Consider the following 17,862-nt stretch of genomic DNA (forward strand, 5'->3'; position numbering starts at 1 on the left):
AATAAACAAATAAAATAACTAAGGGGTCTCTTCTAACAATTCGAAGGCATCGATGATGTTCATGAGTTGTTTTTTTTCCTGTTTTCTGTCTTCTTTCACATACACCGCCAATAAGGGATGTGTCTTAATACATTTACATTTATGGATAAAGTATTTACCTAAAATAATTAAGGTATTCAACAGAAATTCAGTTTGAGCCTTTGTCTGACTACATCCGAATGAATCTCTTTCGCTTGCTGACTCTGAGTCGCGCCGGCCGTCTCTGTGATTGTAGCGTCAGCCAATCCCATGATCCCAGTGCGATGCGTGATGACGTCTAATTTCAGCGCCATTTTGAGATGTTTTCGGCAGCGTTGTACGTCCACGCTGAGTGCGTATTAAAAACAAACACTGTAAACCCTACCCAGACTTGTACACGAGTGGAAAGTTAGCTGACAGTGTGATGGCGAGATGACTTCCGCTATCCTCTCAGCGATAAATGTACTCACACGACCCGTTGGCGGTAAGTAGGTCGTTTGACAGAGCGAGGGGAACGTAAACTAACGAGCAATGAGGTTGTACGTAGCATTTCGTTGTAGCCGCTATAAGGTAACCTAACCTTTTAATGAGAAGAACTGCGCACCAACTATTGCTCTGTAATTAATGAGGAACGTTTGTTTTACGTAAGTGCTTCGGTCAGTTGTGAAGGCAGGAGCGTACATGTGGTATTTAGTGTGAGTGTATCAGTGTGCGTTCTTGTCTGCAGAGGCGTCTGTGCATGATGCTCAGTCCTCACACCAAGAGGCTCTCCTGGCAGTGCTGCGAGCCAACAGGGCCCTCCTGCTGGAGCGGCTTCAGGCTGACGGCAGCTTCGAGGAGGTGAGGAGGCTGAGGGAGGAGGCGATGGCGGCAGCAGGCTGGTTCTCCGGCGACGCGGAAGACGTCCCATGGGGCTTCGTCCAGGAGTGTCTCCTGTTGCTCCTCACCTTAGCGCGTCACCTCTCTGCTGAGCTTGAGCTTTTCGAGCGGGCCGCCACTCCCTCTGCAGCACAGCGGTGCACCCCTGAGATGGCTCCAGCTTTACCCCCTGACGTCCTCAGCGTCGCCCAGCAGAAGACGCTCGGAGCTGCTCTCCAGTTTGTGGTTTCTCTGGGGCTCTGCCCCTACTTGGCCCCCGGGGTGGGTGTGCCACTGGGTCGCAGGTCAGCGTTTGGAGCCATGGTGGGAAAACTCGTCTGCGGCGGGACGGTGCCAGCGGTGGGACGCCGCCTTCTCACCACCACGAACGTCCTGTTGCAGTTGGCAGAGCTGTCGTCTCTCGCCACTTTGGTGTTCACGCGGCATTTGGGGGACGTGATGGCGGCACTGTGCCAGCTTGGCTACCAGCCACACCCGGCAGAGAGAAGCGGCACAGAGGGGGACAAGGTAAAGCATCTGGGTATGGATTTGTTCTTCCCCTGTTGGGGAAAATAACCATAAAAGAGTACTCCACTGATTTAGCATTGCGCGCCTGTAACATTGTCAGACTCACAGTTTGGGGGGGCAGAACCAGAGATATCATCTTTATTATTCCATGCATTCCTCCTCCTTGTCAGAACCTACGCTTGCATTACCTGCAATGCAACTCCACCGCAGATTTGGATCTGTTTCATTTATTTTTTCTTCTTTCAAACTTTTTAGATGAAGGAGCTCACTGCTGAGGAATGTCGAACTTGCAAGGAGGCCCTCAAAAGCCTTCTGGGAAAAGTCTACCAGCCAATCGTTATCAAGGAGCTGTTGATCCTCCAAGGTGGACCCAAACAGGTGTGCATGCCCATGTTTGGGGGTGGGGGTGGGTGATAGTGTGCTTTTTATTTGATAAATATGCTAAATTATTATACTGCATTGTTGCTGCGCCTTGGTTAGATGTTAACAGTGTCCCAAGTCCAAACCCTTAAAGAATTATTGATGATTTCTGGAAACATACATTTTGTTTGACCACTTGGGGGCCGCGCAATTCATTTGGAGAGGGATGTCTGACCATCTAATGTATTCACTCCAGTCTGGCTCATTGGGAAGCTCTGGCGGTTCCAGCAGCAGGGCAGCTGTGGGATCAGCTCCGGCCTGGCTGAGGCGTCTGTGCGGTGGGTTGCTGTCTGAGCGCCTGATGCAGCCTAACGGCGTCCAGGCCGTTGTCAGAGCCATCCTGGGGGAAGGTACCGGTGAGTTGGAGGGTCGAGTAATGATGGAAGAATTGAGGAAGGAAAAGTAGTGAGGACAGCACAGTCCGACTTAAACCTGTACAGACTCAAATTTAAGGCATTAAAACTGCACAATAGTCATTAGTTTCCCTGATTTATCTGTCTCCACCACACTGTGATTCCCTCTGTTATATCACTTGCTTTCATATCTTGTGTTTTACCATTGGAATCTTTTTTTTAGAATGGAACTTGTGCTAAAACACCGTTTCTGTCCTCTAGGGGGCGAGTCAGACTGGAGGAAATGTGACGGTGTGGCCAGGATCCTGGTGACCTGCCCTCAACAGTCTGCCTCAGCAGACGGCTACTACAGACAAGTCTGTCCACAGGTCAGCTCAACACGCACATGCACACACGCACGCACGCACGCATGCACACACACACACACACACGCACGCACTATTTGAAGTGTATTTGTTCTTGTACGTTGCATTGGTCTAGATCCTCGACCTCCTGCACTTCAGAGACAAGCTGACGGCCCGGCAGTTTCAGCGGGTGGCCACCAGGGCGGCGCTCTCCATGGTGCAGCACAAGCCCGGCTTTGCCCAGCGGTACCTGCTCGCGCCTCTGCTCGCGCCTCTCCACCGCTGCACCACCGCCTCCGGTCAGTAACATGGCCCGTCTTATCCACATGTTAAATGTTCGATTCAAAGTGAAGCTGGTATTCGTAAAGTCTTTTCAGTGCACGATGCATTTAACTTCTTCCAGGGGAGCATGCCCCTGGACCACCCCTTTAATCCCTGGCTATTAATATTTTGCAGAAGGCCCTCTGATGTCATTATTTGGGGTGTAGAGGAGGGTAAATGCATTTGTTTCACATGTGGCCATTTTGTAATGAAGTATATAGGCAGTTATTTATTCCTATATTTATTAAAAGCAAGTATTAAGTAAAAGGGACTCAGTCCACTTGAAAGGCCGTTGAGCTCACATGCTGTACATGTTATACTGTTACATACATGGTATAGATACTGAGCAGACAGCGGTTGGATGATAAGTCAGATACCAACAGGGCTTGAACACTGCTTCTATACGTGTGTGTGTGTTTTTCCAGACGAGGGTTGTTCCCGAGCCGCTGTGGACGAATGGGAGCTGACACGCTGCGTGGAGGACGTGTACAAGGTGAGGACACCCAAAGGCGTCCGCTGAACACTACAATGATGCGCCTCTAATTCATGGCGATTATCATAGCTCGTACCGTTGGTATGGACTCCAGGCGGACTACACAGGACTGTGAGCAGTCGAAGACAGCTTACGAGAAGGAGAAGAAGAAGAATGTGGCTAGGAAGGAAATGATTTGTGACATTTGCTCTATCTCATCTATGCATATTACACTGCACAGAGCGAAAAATGAATAATCAAACTGTAGCTAAATGATATTCACTGAATTCTGTAAAAATACGGTACTTGGATCATAATGTCCTGGTGATATGTTATGTTAGTAAATGATAATATTCAATTGTTGTCCATCCTGGAGGGAAATCCAAGCTCTTCTGAATAATATTATGTTAGTGGCCATGAGGTTGTAAGTTGTAACTATATGCCGCGACATTGATGTTCCATGCTGACGCTGCATTTTTCCCCACTGCCTCTTGTTGCTGTCAGATCTGGGTGGTTGGAAACAGTCCGTCAGCTCCCCTCCTCGAAGCCCTAGAACGCGTTCTCCCCGTCATCTTCACACTCTACTGCTTCACCAAGCAGAACGTCTCCCACCTGCGGTAAATGCCCTCTCTCTCTCCGTTACCGGCTGTGTTTTCATGTACATATGCCGTCCTCTCAGAGATAACAACGTACCCGTACTCCCACTAATTAAATGTTGTGGATTTGTTTAAGTTGGGACTGTACCAGCGTTTCAGCCCACGAACTGCAAATGCGGATTTGAGCTTATTTGACCATTTTGTACGCTTCTAGATTGATTTTCCAACGTTCAGACAGTCACTAGTGTTAATTCATTTCAGCACTGTGTGACAAATAAAGTCCAACTGAAATGATATTGCCTTTAAGTTTGAGTTACCGATGTGTGGCAATGCCGTTGCAAGGAGGTGACTGTTTTAAAAATGTAAAAAAAAAAATTGAAAATGAAATGAAAGATGATTGTATTGCATTTAAGGACATTCTGACATCCTATTTTGATTACTTGGTTGCTGGAAAGCGTAACGTTCACAGGCTACACTCTCAGAAAATCGAACCCAGAAGAGTGACATTGTGGAAAGTTACGCGACGTTTAATGTTACATTTGTTGCATTTGTACAGTATTGTTGTATTTGAAGGATATATTTTATGTTTTGTCATCGAATCCCATGAAAAGACCAAAAGCATTCAGATCCCTATTCACATTTGGTTCTGTTGCAGCTGTCTACACTCAACACGCAGTAATGACAAACTGTAAACAGACTTAGAAATTTAGCTCAGGTGCCTCAGGGACTCTCAGACCGTGAAAAACAAGATTCTCTGGTCTGATGAAAACCGAGATTGAACTGTTTGGCCTCAGTTCTAAGTGTCATGTCTGGAGGAAACCAGGCGCCATTCATCATCTGCACAATAACATCCCAATGGAGAAGCATGGTGGTGGCAGCATCATGCTGTGGGGGGTGTTTTTGTTTTTTTTCAGCGGCAGGGACTGGGGGACTGGTTAGGGATGGCTGAATGGAGCAAAGCACAGAGAGAGAAAAAAACCCTGGTCCAGATCGCTCAGGACCTCAGACTGGGCCGAAGGTTCATCTGTTCCTCTGTGCCATAGAGCTCAACCGTTGCACTGGGTGACATGTTCCTCCATTACCATGTTCATACACATTATAATTTAGTTTGACTCCATCCCACATACACCGTCTGGCTGGCAGTAAATCCTCACGAGAGTACCAAAGTGGATTAATCCGACGCTAAAAAATAGTCCCTAGCAAATGCGCCGCTTTAGAAGATTAAGATTTACATCATACCACTGGGCATGGGACTGTCGCAGACAGGGTGGGGAAGTATTGAGAGACGCACATAGTGTTGGTTGGGGTTTGTCACCAATAATAGAACTACAGAATAACGTAGTTAAGTAGGACATTGAGAATGAGCTGCATGCGTGTGCTCTGTGCTCCACAGCGCCCCCTGTCAGGAGATTTTGTTGTGGTACCTGAGCCACGCCGAGGCGTCCGCGGGCCTGTCGGCGCTGAGGCAGCTTTCAGGCCTGCAGGGGCAGGCGAGCGAGGTGGCGGCAGACCTCCACTTCGCCCCGGGCAGTGATGGAGGAGCCGCGCTCTACTCCAGAGACAGCTGCAGGTGACTTGTTCTCATGCTCTCACCAGTGATCGGAAAACACGTCTCGACTGAACTCCTTTTCTTTCGGGATGATGACTGTGCGACTGTGCGTGTCTTCCCTCACTTCTCTGTTCCTGTCTGCCAGCGATGAGGACGATGCTCTGTACGAGAAGCTGTCGGGGGAGCAGTGGAGGCTGAAGTGTCTGATGCAGCTGCTGGCTGAACTCAAAGACTGCGACCTGCCCGGAGACTTCTTCCTGGACCTGCTGCAGGTAAGGAGTGTACACACACACACACACACACACACACACACACACACACACACACACAGATACTCACACCTGCAATGCATTCGATCCACTGCGATAAGACGCTAAACCTCAGTCGGCGTTCCATCGTTGCCTCTCGCGCAGGAGCTGACCAACTGGGCGGCTGCAGAAGACGAAGAGGAGGAAGACGAGCGGGAGTCGGACGCGTCGGCCGCGCCGGCCGCGCCGCTCCTCGAGGCGGAGCGGCAGCTGCTGAGTCGAGGCCAGAGGCTCGCCTTGCTGCAGGTGTTGGCGGTGATGGTTGAGTCTCTGCAGCATACTGTGCTGCTCAGGAAAACCACACAGGTGAGTGGGGAGCGATGCGTCTAAAAACAGACTCCGCCTCCACCCAGCGTGTGCTATCATTGGCTGTCAGACTTTCAACAGCAACCCAGACTAGCTTTGATCTAGAAACATGGACATGGCTTGCCGAACAAGCGGCGAAAGTGGGGGGGAAAGTGCACCGATGACGTCAGTTTGCAGGCTAGATGGCTAGTTAGCTAAGTCAGCTACAGCACTTTAGATGCTAAATGCTGTGGCTCTTATTCTTCAACACCGCTGCAAACAAAACGCCGTCCTCGTCTTCGTAAGCCCACATGCACCGAGCCACTCAGTTAGAGGCTTAGAGATTAAAAAGAGCATTTCTGATGTACCCCCCCCAATAATTTTGTTCAATAACAAAAATCAAAAATGACAAACTGAAGGCAAAGTGGAGTGCTCTCCTTCTCTAGCATATTTTTAAAATCTGTCCCGTGTTCCTGAGGGAGTATTTGTAATGGAAGCAGGCCACGTTGAGTCATGCTGCCACACAGAAATAGCTATTTTCTTCATTTCTTGGAGGGTTGATGAGGGTGGGGGGTGGGGAGAAAGTTGGCTGGCTGGCTGCTATTGTAGGGCCAACAAACATTCCCCCACAGATAAAGAAAAATGTGTCTGATAAACTGGCCTTACTCACTGCATAACGTCTTGTATTTGGATGTCTTTATAAGGACTTTTCTGAGAATTGTGTCTTGTTACTTCTTCCCTCTAGTTCTAGTTTATAATGCTATCTCTCCACCTCGAGGTTTTAACTTTTATATTTAACACATTTGAGTCTGAATCTCGTTTGTGTCCGCGACTCTGCTCGTCTTTTCTCCAGGTGGTGGACTTCATGGTGTCCGTGCTCCAGAGGGCCTGTGCGGGTCTCGATCGGGGCGCCGGTCCAAGTCTTGGGAACCCATTAGAGAGCCAGACACTGAGCATGGGGATGGGCCTGGTGGCCACTCTGCTGTCTGGAGCTCAGGTACTCTGCAGCTGTAAACTCCACACGTCGACATGTTGCAACTACCTTGCGTGCATGTGCGTCCGCAAAAAGTAAAGACATCTTTGAAACATTGCTCCATGGCACTGCTGGCGATCAAAAACTCCACAGGGTACCTTTTTATTAAAGCCAGTTTTAATATTGGAGGAGTCAGCTACTATCTCTGCACACAATAACTTCTCCGCTCATGTGGCATTTATTGTCTGCATGGCCAGACTATAGAGAAGGTGGTAAGCACGGCCCGCTCTCTCCCCATCACCCTCTCCTCTTTTTGAATATTTCAGCTTAGTGCAGAGGACTACTCTTCCATGTCGAGGCTGCTCCCACCGCTGGAGACGCTGTCTCAGAAGCACTCGGAGGCGGTCATCCAGGAGCTAGCATCCAACCTCAGAGCTGTCATTGCCACTCACGGCGCCTACTGGCCTGAAAGTCTCCGCACCGCTGCTGCTCAGCCCTCCAGGAACCCTGAAACCACAGCAAAGAAGAACAACAACAACAACGGCGTGCCTTTTAGGAAAGAGCAAAAGATGCAAACTGAACCAAGCGACTCGCAGACTAGTCCTCGTTCACCAAGCAAAGCCCACGTAAGACACCCAGCGTCCTCCGGAGGCTCTGCGGCGGGAACGAACCCGAAAGCTGGAGAGAGGACCTCAGGCCCCCCTACCAAGACCTTTTCTGATTGGCTTCTAGAGGCTTGTGACCCGGACGTGCCAACCAGAGCGTTCGCCCTGAGGGTCCTGACCAAGATGGTGCAAAACGGGAACCCAGAGGCCGCCCAGGCCCAGGAGAAACTCCTTATGGTGGGTTGCTTTTTGGTGACTGAATCTGCTTCACGAAAGGCGAATAAGTCAATAAACAAACATTAATAGACCTTAGGCCTTTCTTCCAGAAAGCCTTTCTAACACGTGGTTAACGTTGTGAAACGGTTGCGGTTCGGTTCGGTTTAAACACCGAAACTACTTGGTTAGGTTTAGGGACTGAAAGGCTACTATGCAACTTCCCACGTAACAGCCAAGAACATTGAACATTTACTGATTGGTATAAATCAGTAAAGTGGTCGGAGGGCCACCCGGCACCCTACGGCTGGCCAGATTTGGCCCAAGGGCCGCAAGTTGAGTATCGCTGCCTTAAGGCCATGTTCAGACCAACAAATAAAAAAAATGTAGCCTCTTCGTACTGTCAAGATTTTCCCCATTTGCGTCCATAGCATAGCGAGCTGTTATTCAAGGAGCTGGGTCAGCTGCAAGCCTATTGTTGCTATTGTTGCTATTGTTGCATGCACTGTGTGTGTGTGTGTGTGTGTGTGTGTGTATGTGTGCATCAGAAATGTGTAGGTGGTGGTTTTATCTGCGTCTCCTGGGACACTCTGAGCAAACATATATATATATATATATATATATATATATATATAATAAATGAGGTGGTTGAACCTCTCCCGGGGGAGCCAGAGGGGACTATGGGGCGCTCCGGGGACTTGTTAAGGTGGTATGGGCAAGAAAGGATAACAACTCATTTAATATTCTCTGTAATCAGAAGCCCCCCAACTGTTTGCACTTTAGATAACCTTCAACCCCCCGCTGTTACAGCAGAAGACCCCGTTTTATTGATATTTCTCCCTTTTTTGGTGCGATGGTTGGGTTGAGATCTCCAATACTGCACGGGTCACCTTTCATCGGTTCTATCCTCCCATCTCCCTCCTCACTTTTACCCCGAAACTTCGGCCAATTCTATCCAGCTCGTCGAGGAAACCTCTTATTTTTGCTCCCCCCCCCCCCCCCCCCCATATTCCCTTTCCTCAGTCAAACCTAAATCTTCTAGGGCCTCATACAGTGCACGGGGGTGGGGGTGGGGGGGGTGGGGGGTAAAGTTTGGATTATTCCCTTTGATAGTGGGTCGTGTTGTTTTTAATGTATTCAGTGCTGTGCCAGTATTGATCCTCCGTGGTTCTACTGGCAAGATCCACATCGGTGATGTTTTTGATGTTTTCCCCAATATTCCCAGTGAGGAACTATATGTATAATTCTACACCAGTCTATGTGATTAATCGTGCTGCCGGTGTGCTCTCTCCAGCTTTTCTTAGAAAACCTGGAGCATGAAGACTCATTCGTCTACCTGTCAGCCATTCAAGGTAATATAACGGTGCAGCTTGGCCAAATGTGATGGTATCATTGATTTATTGATTTATTTTTTGATCCACAGAAATAGCCTGTTTAATCCACTGCTAATATATGAACTGCCGAGCTGAAACGGCCGTCAGTAACTCTTGCAGAGCAGATGGGCTGACTTTGAACTGTCTTTAGGTCTGGCTGCGTTAGCTGATCCCTACCCGGAGAGGATTCTGGAAAGGCTCCTAAAGGACTTCCGGCACGGTCCATCGCTCCCCACATCCGTCAAGGAGCGCTCCCTGGAAACCCGCCTCAAAGTGGGAGAGGTCCTGATGAGGGCAAGCCGGGCCATGGGTGAGTTTGTTCACATTGTACTACCCCAGTTCATGTGACGAGAGCATAGCTTTAGAGACCAAATGAATTCACACTTAAGCATACATTAAGCTGGATTTATGGTCGCTGTGGTGTCCCTGGTGCGAGGGTCCGTGCGCCCAAAATGACATCATCGCGCCATGCCAACGGGTGCAGCCGTGTCAGTTTATGACGATCTTCCACTGGTGGTTTTATTTTCACTGCAACGGATCGCCCATGAAGCATAAACCACCTCTATGTTACCACTAGTTGGCAACTGCTTTGATAATCGATAACTCATTTTAGTCTTTTTTTTTTTTTTTAAAGCAAAAATGTCAAACGTTTGCCGGTTCCGGCTTCTTAAATGTGAAGATTTTTCAGCTTTTCTTTGTCGTTTACGACGGTAAATGAAGAGTCTTTGGGGGTTTTGGACAAAAGAAGCAATTTGAAGGCGTCTCTTGGGTCTCTGGGAAATTGTGACGAGTATTTTTCACAATTTTTGACATCTTATAGACTATTATGAAGATTCATCGATGAGTCGTGACAATAATCGGCAGATTCAGATTTTCTGTTAACAATGGATCAAATGACGGTAAAGGTAGGAGTCTTTCAGCTCATTGTTTTGGTTTTCCTGCCCTCAAATGTACTGTTTCGGTTCAGTCTCTCAGTGTTCCTTGTTTGCTAAACGAAATCTGTAGCTGAGCCTGACCTTTAGACTTAGACTTAGACTCTATTTATCCCACAGCGGGGAAATTTACAAAGTCAATTGACTTTGGCCTCTGTGGAGGGTCGCCAGATGTTTTTAAAAAGCCAAAAGAACCTAGATATTTGACTCGATGTCAGTGGTAAACATGAATGACGAGATATGCTTGTTCATTTGTGTGTCCATATTTGTTGACATGCAACCACCACACCACAAAAGCCACAGTGCAGGCTTGTTTTCCATGCAGATCTCTGTTCAGAAGGGACCCTGTGTATCAGAACCTTTCCCTGATAGAAAACCCTGTTTTGGGTTTTTGTGCCCCCCCCCCCCGGCTCTGGTTTTATCTGCCAGATTGCCATCGTACCACTTCCCCGGGACAATCGGGGGGCTTATATCCTCGCTGAGAGATTGGATAGAACTTCAGTTTGCTGCGCAGACATCCAGAAGAGCCTCTGTGTTTGTCTTGAACCCCCAGAGTGGCCAAGATTTGCCTTTTGCCAGGCTGTCATTTGTAAATAAGAAGGTTTTCTTAATTGACTGGCCCGGTTGAGTAAACGTTGAATAAAAGAATGTTTGGCTCCACCGCGGTTTGCTCCCAGTTGCTGGCTTTTTGCACTTCGCGGAGTCCTGTGAGCTCCCAGAGTGTGCAGTGATGGACAGAAAATGTACTGAACGAGGAGACGTCTGCACCAAATGATGTACTCAAGACATTACAGTTCATTCACATATACAGGAAGCGGATGTAGAGACACTTCGGCAAAACTGGGAGCGTCTGTGGGAGTGTTGCATCAGTTTTCTCAGGTGTGTTTTGTGTGTGTGTGCAGTTGTGACGCAGGCTGGTACTCCTGCTGACTCACGCTCACTGAAACCTCATTCATTAGGTCTGTGAGAGCCGTGACCGTCTATTGAGACGTGGAAAAGAAGGGAGAACAGCTGAGACTGTGTGTGTCTTGAGGGTCTGGGTCTCTGTGTGTGTGTGTGTGTGTGTGTGTGTGTGTGTGTGTGTGTGTGTGTGTGTGTGTGTGTGTGTGTGTGTGTGTGTGTGTGTGTGTTGTGATTCTGAGGAAGTGCTCGGCACTCCTAAAAGGGTAATCTAGGACAAGCTAAATAGATCAGGGGTGCTGTGCGCGTGTGTTTCTGGATCAGGCAGATATAACCAGCTCTAATGTACAGACACACACACACACACACACACACACACGGGTCAAGCAGGTCTTACTACTACTAGCCAGTCAGCTGGTTGCCCTCTCTCCATGGAAGCCTCTGGCTTTCCTCCCTGCTGCTTGGCAGGAGTAAGCCCGAGTCAGCAGTCTGCTCTGTTCTTTGCGTGTCCGCCTATGTAACAGTGTCACCCATGCACAGCTTGTTAAACTGAGTCCGACTGCACTGTAAACAACAATATTAGTCTTGTGTCAAGATGTGGATTTAAACGGAGGATTTGCATTGAAAGCTGCCTCGCTGGTATCTGCGCTGCGCTCAGAAATCTCCGTCTCTTGCCAAAAACTCAGACTGCTACTCTACCCCCCTCCCCCCCCCCCCCCTCTACACCTTGTCTCTCTTCTTTTTTTTTTTTTTGGCTTCAAGTATATTGGCACGTCACTGAGCTGGTCCAAGCACAGTTACGCTTTAATTCTTTCTGCACTTGAAAGTTGTGATGAACATGAACTCTTTGATGTTTTATTTATTTTACTTTTTTCATCCCGAAAGTCAATTGTGATTCATCGCACTTCCACCTTACCCTTACTCTTGTTCACCTAAAAAAAGCAATATACCTTCCCCACTTTTGAGCCAATATTTTTCTTCCAATTCAATTTTCAATTCCATTCAGTTTTATTTATATAGCGCCAAATCACAACAAAAGTCCTCTCATGACACTTTACAAAATAGAGCAGGTCTTAGACCGACTCTTTATGATGTTATTACAGAGACCCAACAGTTCCCATCATGAGCAAGACCTTCGGAGACAGTGGCGAGGAAAAACTTCCTTTTAAGAGGCAGAAGTAGTCGTGCACCCTGATCATTTAACGGCATAGTTATCCCCACCTGTTTGGTCATTTGGGGGCTGCAAGCAGAGGTGTCCTTCCTCCGACGCCACCGGACTCTTTTTTTCAAGTAGCGTCCGCATGAATATATATCTGCACTGACGGAGGCTGGTTGGAACATTTTAGCATATTGCCCAACAAAATCTAGCAAAATCTTTTTTGAGATTAATGTATTTTGTACATGGCCCCTGATAGAAATACATTAAATACACTCTAATATAGCTGTGAATCTTCAACCCGGAAGTTTTGGATGTTGGGACTTACCTACACCTCCTCCTCCATTTCCAAGGGTTAGGGTTAGGGTTAGGGTTGCAGGATCCTTCAAGCCGAGTCTATGTAACCTACTTGGGGCCCAATAGTAACGATGCAGAATTTTAAATTGTATAAGTCTTATCCTCAAATACATTGTATGAGAATTTGCCACACATTTGATCCCATTTGTCTTCATCAAGTGATGCACCCAAATCCCTTTCCCAAACACCTTTCAGAGCTGCCACAGTTTTGTTTTCCCCAATTTGGACAATAACATTTTGTAATATTTGGATGCCTCACGTCCCTCGCCCAAACCCCCCCCCCCCCAACTCCTCCACTGGTGTTGTGGTCTGGAGACATAGTCCCGTAGTTGTAAAGATCTCCAGAACTGAGATCCAGATGAACCACATTGGATCGACATTATAATCAAATGATTGAAGTGTATCCTCACAGAACAAAGGATTCCCTTGACAAACTATTCCCTATTCCACAAAGAGGTTTAACCCTAACCCTATCAATGCAAAGCTTGGTGTTCAACCAGATATTATTTAAATAAGGATTCAACTTCATCATCCCTGCAATTCTTTTCTACGCATAAAAAAAACGCCCTGAGTATGTGATATAATTGTGTTTAGAAGGTTTAGTGGACAAGCAGTGCAATAAATGGGGAACTTATATGGTGCTTTTCAAGCTGAAGGACTTGAAGTAGGCTAACGTTACTATAACGACCTTGTACAGACCCTGAGAAAGTCTTGGCGGTTGTGATTGTCCTTTTGGCTCCGTCTAAAACCACTTTTGAGGGGCGGCAAAAATTCATCTATGCAGGAAGGAGATGGGAACGCTGCACTGTCAATCAGTGATATATATATATATATATATATATATATATATAAGTGAGCTGTGTTATGAGCTAAATGCTAGTGTCAGCATGCTAACATACTCACAATGCTAACATGCTGATGCCAAGCAGGTCTGTTTACCATGTTCGCCACCTTAGTTTAGCATGTTAGTATGCTGACATTTGATGATTTACACTAAACACAAAGTAGAGCTGAGGCTGATGGGAATGTCATTAGTTTTGCAAGCCAATTTCCTTTTGATTGATTAGGATTATAAAGTCAGTCATGCAATCAATTTAGCCATAACCAATTCATCCTGAATGGGACATGACCGTCTGTACCAAAAATCCATCCAGAACAACAAAAATGTCTGCCTGGTACCTGCTGGTAGCACCAGAGGCAGAGTCAGGGGTTCATCATAGTCGGTAGGATTCATCTTCCGGGACCGTGAATGTCTGTGCAGAATGTCATGGCAATCCGTCCAATATATATTAGTTAAGATGTCTCGGCCTGAAACAAAGTGGGGGACCGGTTATATTCTGTTTATTTATATCTATGTTTATTAAAGGCAGAATGAGTGGGACGTGTCGGTTGCAAGTTGGCCCCTCCTCCTGTGACCTCATCGCCACCAGAGGCGCACGCTTACGATCTGGCACCGGGTCGCTAAGTTGTTATAGTCCCGCGGGTCTATATTACTGTGAATGCATCTTAGATGTACAGCCTGGGAGCTAACTTTGCCTCGTCTTCCTCCTCTCTCTCCCCCTCCTCCAGGGGAACTGGCACCCCACTTCGGCCATCCTCTGTTGGGCGTCTTCCTGCAAGGAACCAGGGACCCGGACCAAAGTGTCCGGGGCCAGCAGTCTGTCCAACCTTGGAGAGCTCTGTCAGAGGCTGGACTACGCCCTGGGACCGCTGGCTCAAGAGGTGAGAGAGAGAGAGGAGAGAGAGAGAGAGAGAGAGAGAGAGAGAGAGAGAGAGAGAGAGAGAGAGAGAGAGAGAGAGAAGAGAGAGAGAGAGAGAGAGAGAGAGAGAGAGAGAGAGAGAGAGAGAGAGAGAGAGAGAGAGAGAGAGAGAGAGAGAGAGAGAGAGAGAGAGAGAGAGAGAGAGAGAGAGAGAGAGAGAGAGAGAGAGAGGAGAGCACGCTGACGTGAAGCCTCTCCGATCCACCACAAGGAACTGGATTGGTTGTTTGATTCAGACCTGGTCCAAGTTTAGACGAAATACAAAGGGGGGTGGTGTGTGTGTGTGTGTGTGTTCACTGTAGCCTGCTATCATGAATAAGCAGCACTGTCAGCTGGAGGAACAGGGATGCTTATTCATGAAGCAGCCCACTCAGGACAGAGATTGAGGGCCCATGTTGGTTTTCGATCTCTACCCAATACATCAATCGATCCGGTTCAGTTCTGGTGCTGACCTCAGCACTGTAGGCCTGCAGCTGATTTGCGTGGGGGGGGGGGGGGGGTTGTGACAAACGTGTGCTATGATATATATACCACTGCTCCAGATCACGCTTTTTTTTTTTTTTAGCTTTTCCGCCTACGTCCTCATTGTAAATTACTGTGTGTGTGTGTGTGTGTGTGTGTGTGCGTGTGTGTGCGTGTGCGTGCAGCTGAGCTCCTGTCTGACTGCTTTGATAAAGACCGAGAAGGAGGCAGAGGTGAGGAGAGCTGCTGTCCACGTGATCACCCTGCTGCTCCGAGGCCTCAGCGACAAAACCACCCAGGTACACACACGCGCACACACACACACACACACACACACACACACACACACACACACACACACACACACACCCTACCGTACAACACATTTCAACAACCAGACAAAGTCATCAGTGCCTTTTTGACGTTGTCAGTCATTTTCCCTTTGACCTGCAGGTAGAACTCAGTGAATCACTCAATAAGTGTTTGCTCTCCTTGGCAGATTTACAAAGCACCCACCTTCCCGTCAATACCCTTTTCCCTGCATACTAGCAGCATGGCCAAAAACGCAAAGGGGTGTGACGTTATGTTTCACGCGTAGTCTTTGGCCTTGTATACCAGTCTTAAAGCACGCGGTCATGACAGGCCCCGTATCCTGTCGGCCTGAATGCAGCCTACCCGGTATCTCTGAAAGCTTCATAGCTGGTGATATTCCAGCAGGATTCATAATAGCTCTCAGGTTTTCTCCAAAGATTCCAGGGATGGAAAAGGCCGTATGACGAAAAAGTTAATAATCCAACCTCGATTGGGGATCAAAACTGATTTTGAGAAATTGCTACTAAGGCCTCCGCTGTGAACTGCAATCCTCCACAACCTACGAAACCCGCAGGTGTGTGGACGCACGTTGTTGAGCTTTACTCACTCCTGTGTGTTTTTCGCTGCCATTGTATTAACAGAGGCACGGGGGCCAAAAGGTCAAGAGTGGTCAGCGCGGGGCCTTCGCTGTCGCCATGGTTTAAGAATGTCTCCTCTGTCAGGGAACGACCGATAACAATAAAATATGACTTAGAGGAGTTTTCTGCCACAAACTGTGGAATGTCGGAGGCAGAAGGACTCCACTTTGTCCAGTTCTTCTTCAGGCTTTAAGCCTAGGTTAGAGTGAGGGGCCTCGAATTGGAGTTCTACTGTCGACTGAAAACGCCATTTCCCACCAAGCACAGGAAGGAGACTCAGTCCAAACGGTCTGTGGTTACTGTTGATGTCTCCGCTGAAGTGCTGTTTTTAGATAGTGGCCGAACAGGGTCCACTGTGACTGACCACAGTCCTTTTGGCCTCCTAAAAATGGAAGCAGCGAGGCAGGATCACTGATCGCTCCGTCGGCCCGAGGGTACGACATCGAAGTAGCACAGCAGTTCTTCCCCTCACCCGTGGAAACGCACCTGCGCGTGAGAGTCTGGCACTCTTGAGCGGTCCAGCTGCCGGTCCCAGACCAGGTCCTGTCATTAGTGGAACAGCTGCGGAAGGGTAGCACCAGCTGTGCATCGCTAATGATACACACACACACACACACACAGGGCGGCGTGAGAATGAGATGAGAGGGACCCCCCGACGCACAAAGGGTTAGGTCAAAGTGAAGAAAAGCAGGGTGGTACGGATGATGGAGGAGGGGTCGGGGTGGCTGAGAACTAAATGGAGACTGAAGGACGCTGAGGCAGGAGGCAGGAATCCACTGATCCATCAAGGGTCTAAAACGAGATGTTTTCTGTTACGTAAGATTTCGGTCCTGGCCGAGTCGGTGACACCTGATGTTACCGTGGTAACAGCAAGTGTGGTTTGATAGGCAAACCCGTCGAGTCAGAAATGCGACAGAGGAGCAGCAGGTCTGTTTACAGTGCCGCCAGACAAACGTCTGTTGTAGGATCAATAATAATAATCACGACCGCTGTCCATTTATATTTGAAGCAGAAGCGGCGGGAAAGGTGGGGGTTTGCTTTAACTTCCTCGAGCTCTGATACAGCCGTGGGGGGGGGCGCGAACAGCAAACAGTGACGCTGATCCTCCATCTCTCTCTCTCTCTCTCTCTCCTACGACTTCCCCAGGTCCTCGCCGACGTTTTGTCGGACCTGTACCGAGCTCTGAAGCGGGCGGCTCGCTCAGACCCGGATGACGTCACGGTGCTCCATGCCCAGCTGGCTCTGGAGGAGCTTGACGACATAATGAGGAGGTCCATCTTCCCGGAGCAGAAGCTGGAGAAGAAGATCGTTGTCCTGCCATAACCCCTGCGTAGTTTGGACTTTATTTGTATGTGCTCTGCTTATACACGGTGCTAGTTCTGCCTCCCGTGCGACGTGGATTTCATGGCCGAGAGGCTTCAGAACTACAGACCAACAGTCACCAAACAGCAGCGGTGAAATCCTGCATCCACACCTAGTCTGTCCATCGAAGTTCTACTGTACCACCAACAGTCCACTTCCAAAATAAAGTTTTGAAATTCAAACAGTTTCTGAAAATCCTGCTGGTGTATTATGGGAAGTGTAGGACCCAGCATCTCTACCTCCTGCTGCTTCCATTTTTCTTTTTGTCGAGCTGTGGACTAAGCGATGGCTGTACTATGCCGGTGTTAATATTGACATTTCTTACCTTATTTCTTAAAAAAAAATAAAAAATCTGCATTTCATGGGTTGAAAATGGCTCAACAAGCCATCTATAGTTCTGAGCCCCGCAAGGCCAACAACTCTCTTCACAGCTTTGTCGGAAATTGCTCATTTCATCTCGATGAATACCACCTGTTCACAAGGAGGTGTGTGTTTTTGTGAGATCTGATCATCAGAATAATCACTACCTTTTGTTTTTCTTTTTCTTTTTTTATGTGGTCTGGGAAAGTTTCATTCACAAAAATACATAAAAAAAAACATGAAGTCTGGAGAGGAAAAGAAATCCGTCCATGGCTTTGTTATGGCTGGATGTGACTGAGATGGACAAGTCCCCACTTGTCAGGCAGCTGTTAGATTGAGAGAATTTTCCTAACAACTACTGAACTGTGTCATTTTCATGAATAAAATACTACTAAAAAAAAAGTTGT

At 47.9% G+C, this 17,862-nt stretch overlaps 1 protein-coding gene across 1 annotated transcript; it reads left to right on the plus strand.

Annotated features, from left to right (window-relative positions):
• Positions 1–387: 387 nt before the first annotated feature.
• Positions 388–17,836, plus strand: tango6 (transport and golgi organization 6 homolog (Drosophila)). Its single transcript, XM_070907636.1, is given in 19 exon segments — positions 388–502; positions 746–1,404; positions 1,660–1,782; positions 2,021–2,180; positions 2,439–2,545; positions 2,658–2,820; positions 3,268–3,335; positions 3,819–3,931; positions 5,304–5,480; positions 5,605–5,731; positions 5,873–6,073; positions 6,906–7,049; positions 7,352–7,867; positions 9,138–9,195; positions 9,368–9,526; positions 14,131–14,210; positions 14,212–14,283; positions 14,969–15,082; positions 16,880–17,836. Coding segments are annotated over 19 exon segments (3,270 nt in total). The 5' UTR covers positions 388–450; the 3' UTR covers positions 17,057–17,836.
• The last annotated feature ends 26 nt before the right edge of the window (positions 17,837–17,862 follow it).

This window comes from Enoplosus armatus, chromosome 6 (genome assembly GCF_043641665.1).
Source record: "Enoplosus armatus isolate fEnoArm2 chromosome 6, fEnoArm2.hap1, whole genome shotgun sequence".
NCBI lineage: Eukaryota > Metazoa > Chordata > Actinopteri > Centrarchiformes > Enoplosidae > Enoplosus > Enoplosus armatus.